The sequence below is a fragment of the Malaclemys terrapin genome, chromosome 1 (assembly GCF_027887155.1).
Source record: "Malaclemys terrapin pileata isolate rMalTer1 chromosome 1, rMalTer1.hap1, whole genome shotgun sequence".
NCBI lineage: Eukaryota > Metazoa > Chordata > Testudines > Emydidae > Malaclemys > Malaclemys terrapin.
In genome coordinates, this window is record NC_071505.1 from 114,159,008 (window position 1) to 114,167,093 (window position 8,086).

At 39.8% G+C, this 8,086-nt stretch overlaps 1 protein-coding gene across 1 annotated transcript in view; it reads left to right on the forward strand.

Annotated features, from left to right (window-relative positions):
* DERA (deoxyribose-phosphate aldolase) overlaps positions 1–3,115 on the forward strand; it is a 98,392-nt gene extending 95,277 nt beyond the window's left edge. The window contains exon 9 of the mRNA XM_054036141.1: positions 372–3,115. Within this exon, the coding sequence (XP_053892116.1) occupies positions 372–428 (57 nt within the window). The 3' untranslated portion in view covers positions 429–3,115. The remainder of the gene's footprint in view (positions 1–371) is intronic.
* Positions 3,116–8,086: the final 4,971 nt, after the last annotated feature.

The following is an 8,086-nucleotide window of genomic DNA, read 5'->3' on the forward strand; positions in this document are numbered from 1 at the left end:
GTAGCAGCATACAGTAGGAGATTTTGCCTCCTGCTACTGAACAGCCATAGGGGAGAGGGCTGTGTTACACCCATTCTAGAGTAGTCATCTGCTTCTAGTGCCCCATAGAGTTTACAATCTCTAAAGCAACCAGGAGCATATGATAGGTGGGGGAGAGGGACATAAATAAAAAGTACATTTTATATTCAACATGGGTCTGTTCTGAAGCCCATCGTAGTCCATAGAAATCTTTCTACACACACACACACACACATTTTAAAATATATTAACACCCAACTGCCCTTCAACATGTCATTAATTTGTTGGCTAATGATACCTTTTTAATTTTTAGTTGTATATGATACCATTATAAATTCTCCTTTTCCTTGCAGATTTACCATCATGTGACTGGCAGATATGCAGCTTACCATGACCTGCCAATGGCTTAGCCATATGAGTAATTCAGGATGATTTTTATAAAGAGAATTTTAAGAAAATAATATCCTAAAGTCTTTCCTGCAACTGAGTCCAAAAGTGCATATAAAAGAACCAATTTTCTGTCTTCATATTTTTGTTGTATTTAAAAATATGTTCAAGTCTAGTCGATGGTGCTTGAGTCAAAATGGGGGGATTTGGAGGGGTGGAAAGTAAATCTGAAATAGTAAAGATTTGCAGTGTTAATAACATAAAGTCTTCCTCAGACCAGCCTGAAAAGCATATCAGTGGCAATGATAACATTGTAATACTATGAAAAAGTTTTAAATCGCCTAATAATGCTTTCCAGGAGCCGAATATGAAGTATCTGTGGAATGCTACAGATCTCTAATTACTTTCAAGAGCTACAGATTTTGCATTTTTTTCCCATGTCAATTAGTCTGCAGCTTTAGCCATAGACATGTTGCTCTATTAATTGTTACTTTAATTATATTACAGACACTGTAATCGGAGACAATGAAACTTGGCTATTTTTTTTTTTAATAAAATGTCATTGTAGCTAAAGCCAAATTTTTCAAACTTGAGTAGTTATAGTTAAGTATCTACATCCCTGATTTCCAGAATAGCTGAGCAGCCACAGTTGCTACTGATGTTAATGAGATCAGAACCACTGGAAATCTGTATCTCGATGCCTAAATATACATTCAGGTGCCTATCTTTAGACACTCAAGTATGAAAATTTCAGCCTAACTTGCTTGGCAAAAACCTAATTTTTAAACACGTTCATGCAGAACTTTGCATTTTAATGTACAGGTTCAGAGTGTCCGTGTCTGAATGTTGCTGCTGTACAAGAACTTACAGGCTGAGTTTTCGACTTTGTCTGTCTAAAAACAACTTACTTTTGAAATTTTTAAAATGTATATGTAAAAAGATCAGTTATTTGAGAGGTATCCCCTATACAGGGCTGCTCCCTGTCTTTTACACATTGGGTAAAGTAGTGTTTACACTTACAACATCGTAACAATAATACCCAACTCACTACCCATCTGCTGATCAAACTTCAGAGAGTTGAATGTACTATGTCATCACTGCATTCTTCTTGGTAACTAGAAATATGGTAAATCTTGATTATCTCATTACTGTAACTAGTCCCACTGACTTCAACGGGACAAATCATGTGATTAAGGTGGGAGGGATTTAGCCACATATCAAACTGCTAGTTTCAAGGAGATTCTTGTCATGTAAAAATCAAGATTTGGTTTATTTAATATTGAAGTTCTACCAGAGTTCCAGTGCTTTAAAGTAGCGTACTGTACTATTAGACAAATGGATATGTTGAACAGTAGGAAAAATGGAGTACGGTATTTGCAGAGAATATAATCCTATATGCAATACTTGGTACTAGAAAATAGGTTTTAAGCTGATTTCCTAGCAGGCAATAGAGTCCAAGTGCCTTTGACCTTTTCTGGTTTCCTCCTGCAGCACACAAGAATCAGCCTTTTAGACTGAGCTGTGTAGCCATGTTTGCATATATTCTTTTTCAAAATGAAGGTAGTGCTTTTTATCACAGAGCTTCTCTCTGACTTCGTTGCAAGTCTCTATGAAGGAAAATTCCAGTTCTTGGGTAGAATAACTTTGTGGCAAAATTCTGCTCCTGTGCCTGAGTGCCCATGCCATGGAGGGAGGCAAAGGTATGGCCCAATGCAGCCACTTCACACGGAATAGGTGGCAGGCTAGTATCACTTGCAATTGTTAAGGGCTTGTCTACATTTAGCACTGGATCGATGGGCAACGATCGATCCAGCGGGGGTCGATTTTATCGCATCTAGTTTAAATGCGATAAATCGACCGCTGAGTGCTCTCCCATCAACTCTGGTACTCTACCAGGGCGAGAGGCGCAGGCGGAGTCGATGAGAGAGCGGCAGCCGTTGACTTACCGCAGTGAAGACACCATGGTAAGTAGATCTAAGTATGTCGACTTCAGCTACGCTATTCATGTAGCTGAAGTTGCATAGCTTAGATCGACCCCCCCTCTCCCCCCCGCCCACTGTAGACCAGGCCTAAGTCACAGTCAGAGAAGAGCAACCATAACATGTATTCAGCATATATTTGTATTTTTATACAAAACCATTTCAGAGGAGGATCATTTCAGAGGAGGAAAAATGTAGCTCCTGTGCTAAGACCTTCCAGTCCCAATATTTTGGCCTAAAGCTATTTTTTTAATTGCTGAATTTCAGACATTTTTGTAAGAATTTATGTACAACATAGGGACTAATAGCATTCTGAGATCCATAGACGAAGAGTGCTGTATAGGTGCTGATATGGCTAAAGGACCAGTTGCTGCCACCTTCGCTACTCAACATGAGTAACTTGCTTTGCAAGTAATCGCATTGATTTCAGTGGGGCTACTCCTATAATTCTGTATTACTTAATCTGAATAAATGGGGCAGAATATGCCACATAGCATAGTTAGGTGCCAAGCAAAATTGTACACATTTCTGCCAGTGCACTCCCAATTCTTGACCCGCAACACCTGTTGTCCCAGTTTGTTTTATTTTGTTCTTTTCTTCTTCTTTAGACTCCCATTATACAGCCACTGAGGTAAACCTAGATTTAAACACAGCCTTTTGCAACTCCTCTGAGCCATCCACTGCTCCTCATGTCTTTTCTTCAAGGTGTTAAAAAAAAAAAAATGACCCAACTAAAATATTGTGCAACTCCTGGACAATCAATGTTTTGAAAAAGCTGAACTTCTAGAAAGCATCGTCTGCTCACATTTTAAATGCTTCTGTCTTGGAATTTGTGATATACTGAGAAAGGAGGAAAAATGAATAAAAATAAAAGTGATTACATTAAAACTGTTTTGTGCTTTGTTTTTTAATAATAAACAGTCTGCTGGTGTTGTGTGACTGGCCCTAGGTTTGTACTGCCTTCTCCAGCCTGTCCACTGCTACAGCCATTTCCCATTTTTCGCCAACTGCTTGAAGGATATTAAGGTCCTATTGTCAAATAAATCCCTGAGGAAGATGAGTCCCTGCCTAGGTTATTGTGATGGTATCAGCTGCTGCCCAAGAAACACAGGACAGACTGAGTGCCTGAAGTCAGTTACTAACTGGAGATAGCCTGCATGGAAAGTTTGGCACCATATTTGAAGAACTCCAAACTTTGGGAAACTTCAGATCCAAGGTTATGTTCTGCCCATTAGAGACATAGCAGCCAACTGTGCAGTTCAGCTCTAACTACAAAGTTCCGCAGAGTTCATGGGATGATATGATGCAAAGTTGGTTTCAAGTCATGCTGTAGTTCTAACGTGTAAAACCATTATTTTTAAATGAGGACATTTTCAGGGCCCTGTTATTGATTTGGGATCTTAGTGTACTTTCTTTAAGCATTTTAGTTTCTTTATTAAGAAAAAAATTCTTGCCATAGGGAATCAAGTGAAAGACTGTACAAACCAACCTCAGAACATTTTCTAAGATGCTGCACGTGCCTACATGCATGGGAAAAAAAGGAGATGATGTTCAATTGTTATATTTTATAACAAAGAAGGAACTTCAATCGGGATTATATCTCAGGTGTAAATTTCAGATTGTGTAAATTGTATTTTGATAGGTGCAATGCCCTTATGACAGAAGTCTACCACCCATCCCCTTTTCTAAAGTAAACAACCAACCCTGTACATTGTAAAACATATCAGGACAACCTGATCTACTTTTAATTTTGTTTTGCTCAGTTAGAACTTTGGCTTCTTGCCTCCCCAAAGAAAGTCCCCAAGTTTTATCCAAGACCTGATGATCCTTTGCTGAAATAACCAGAGGTAACCTCTAGATGATATATAAAATGTGTAGGAGGGTAGCAGGAAGGGAGGGAATAATTTTTAATTAGATACAAGTTACTCAGGAGGGAAAGACAGAAAAATCTCCATCTGGTCACTTCTTAATAGGGCAGATGAGGCTGAGACTATTCTTGGTACAAAGATGTAGTATATAAAATGCCAACTGACCATTTGCATTGAAATCCCAGATAGTCTAAACTGGGTTAAGAGTGATAAAGTAGTACTGTCAGGGAGTTGGAGAGAGCACAGCTTTCAAGCTGTGGCAGGCATTTGATGGGTGGCCTAGAAATACCTTAGTGCAGGCAATCAAGAACTTTTACATAGTAGAGACCACATCTTAATGGACAGATTGTTCAGACACCTCCCCTCCCATTAGGAACTACAGCAACTGCTTATTTGGAAAATTAATATTTGGAAATAATTTATTCCAGTTTTAGCTTTATTGACATTTAGCAGCTGAAACAAGGAGATCCAGTGCTGGTCAGGTTATTCCAATGTCTAGTGATTTTAACTGCCTCAATTTTGGGTGCCTAGCTTGAGATAGCCTAGGGGTGACAGTTCTCAGAAATTGCTGAACTGCCATCCTCTGAAAGTCAGGCCTCTTTAAGGTGTCTCAAGTACGGCACCTAAAATCACTAGTCACTTTTCAAAATGTTGACCTGTCTGCTCAAGGGAACATTGTAGAATTACTGCCTTAAATGGACTAAAAAGCAAAACATTTTACTACCAAATAGAAATACTAGAAAACCAAACTCATGGAAACACAGTTATTAGGATTTATTAGAGTTGGTTTTGGAATTGACACGCCAGTCAACTTCTATGTTCTAAATTTTTTTAAAAAGTAATATTGGCAAATAGTATTTGGATTCCCTCCTTACCAACCATGACAAACAAGTACCTAAGTCCCAGTGGCTCTATAGATCATGCCAAAAGTGACAGAGGGTATCCCAGTTTTATCACATGTTCATGCTAAACAATGGCTGATTAATAATAGCTAATGCAGCTAGCACATGTATTAGAGGAAAATTAAAGGAAGGGGATGTCTGCTATTAGCCAGGGTGGGCAGGGATGGTGTCCCTAGCCTCTGTTTGCCAGAACCTGGGAATGGGAGACAGGGGATGGATCACTTGATTACCTGTTCTGTTCATTCCCTCTGAAGCACCTGGCATTGGCCACTTTCGGAAGAGAGGATACTGGGCTAGATGGACCTTTGGTCTGACCCAGTATGGCCATCCTTATGTCCCTTATCATCTTTCACTTGACCTTAGAGAGATTATTATGAAATCAAACTGATTTCTCATCCTCTCCCATCAGTTCCAGTGACTCAGACTCAGCATGCATTCATCACATTGTTTATGGATGGATCATCTGATAGTCATCTATTTTATTTATTTGGATATTGCAGTTACTGCATTCGCTGGCCTGCATTACAGTTTTTCCTTTATCTCTATCCAAAGCAAAATGACTATTCAGCAGATCAAAATATTGCTCCATCGTGTACACTATGCTGCCCTTGGCATTGGTAGATACACCAGATGCTTCAAAAGAAATCATTTGGTACTGCTCTATTTACAGGGTGTAGGTGCACAAAAGCCCAATTGTCTTTCCCTATTTAGGGAGCATGGAAAAGGGAGTTTGCAGGCACAGTGAGCACTGTTTAATGTAGTTGTAAAAATTGGAGGCACAAAAGCACAATGTTTTTTCTGCAAAACCAATAAAAATACCACCTCTCCATTTCACCAGTGGTGTGAAATTTGTTTGCAGAGTTTTACAAGCCACAGCGGGTTTGCATCATGTGTTTGAGCTAGAACAGCTCTCACATGCTGATAACAAGGGTACCTTGGTTTAAAAAAAAAAGAGGGAGGGCAAGAGCTCCCCTTCACCAGTCAGTGTGGAGAGGAACAAATGCACTAAATATGAAATAGCGCAGGACCTACCCTCATGAAGTACCAGCTGCTCCTACACCCAATGATGTCTGAGGTTGACTGTGATTTCAGGGAGGATGTAACCAGATTGCAGGGGTGGAAGAGCCACAAAGTAGTTACACCTCTACCCCAATATAACATGACCCGATATAACACGAATTCTGATATAATGCGGTAAAGCAGTGCTCCAGGGGGGCGGGGCTGCACACTCCGGTGGATCAAAGCAAGTCCAATATAATGTGGTTTCACCTATAATGCGGTAAGATTTTTTGGTTCCCGAGGACAGCATTATATCGGGGTAAAGGTGTACTTTGCATTGGATGTTTTTCCAGGAGAAATACAGATTTCTCCTTGAAAATTAATGCTGCTTCTGGCAGAAGCAACATTAGACCAACCAGTTTTTCTTCTCTGAAGCAGTAGAAGCCCACAGCTGAAGACCAGATAACCTACTGTGTGATTATACTGTTGTTGGCTATGTTCTACCACCGGAAAGGAGCCTATAGCACTGCATGGATGGACTGACACTCCATTTGGATACCTGGAGATCTGTGGTGTTGGGACTTGGATTCCCTGCATACTCTCAAGAGCAGTACTTTTAACTGGCCACATTCCTTCTCCCTCCCTGCTATTTGTGAGGTAAGAATACAACTGGCCTGATCCAGTGTAGGACTTGCCAAATTGGATCCAACATGTGGTCTATCTAGTCCAGTAAATTGTTTCTGGCAGCAATCATCACCAGATGCTTCAGTGGAAGGTGCTAAAACCTTATGCTGAAGTTAGCTGCCGATAGAGGAAGTTTCTGCCTTACACCCATGAGTTAGTTGTTGACTTATGACTAGAAGCATGAGGCTTTATATTTTTTAAATACTATTTTTAAATCATACATAATGTAACTGTGGATGTTCTCTTCAGCTCCAGAAGAGAATCCATCCAGCAGCACTGTAGTGGGGTACTGTCTGGATACTAACAGCATCAACTACTAAAATTTGCATTACCACTTTCCATGGCTGCACCTTGGTCTTCCTGTCTAACCCAAAGCACTCTTTCATGCTCAGACTTATTTCAGGAACTGAATTCAATCAAGGCACAGCATAGTGATCCAGCCTCTGAGCAAGAAGCACTTAGTTGTCTGGTTAGCAGAAATCTAATCCAATTCCAAAAATATGGATGAAATCACCCTTTCTGATCACGATTTCAGCCAAGCACCTGGATGGATGATGATTGGAAAGGGAAAAAAGAAAGGTGGGGAGTAAAGTAAAGAAGACCACCACCACCACCACTTGCTCATAGAAATAAAATCTTTTGTGATCTCTTTGGAACAGGAGGTAAATAATAAAACAAAAGGGAGGGAGAAATTTAAATAAATGTAGTGTGAGTGCATGTTAAAATAGATGTCAGATTAAAAATAACTGAAAAAGAAATTCTACTGTAGGGAAAAACAGCTACTTTTTCTCCAATATTTCATATTCCACCTTTATTAGGCAGCAGATAAGAGAAAAAGTGTAGGAAAAAGAGAACTTGTGTTGTTTCTCTCTGAACTGGAAGAGAAGTGTAATGTGAGCACAAGGGGGACGGTTCTGTGGAATGCTGTGTTAGAACAATTCTCAGAGTGAATTCCAGGACCTGCAGGATGTTAAACAGATGCACTGTGAGAGTGCCAAGGTTGGGGAATTGGAGCTCTAAAGCTACAGTACACTATATCCAGGAGGTTTTCTCCCAAGCATTCTTTAATCCTGAATTACAGGTTTGGATGAGTTCTCTAATGTTTAAAACAAAATCCTGTAAAGGGGTAGGATCACACTGTATCTAGCACCGAGCTGTGACACATTTGTAACTGTAGGATCTAGGAACAAAGGACTGCACGGTACTCCTCTCCCTACTTTTTTTTTTTTTTTTTAAATGATGACTTCAT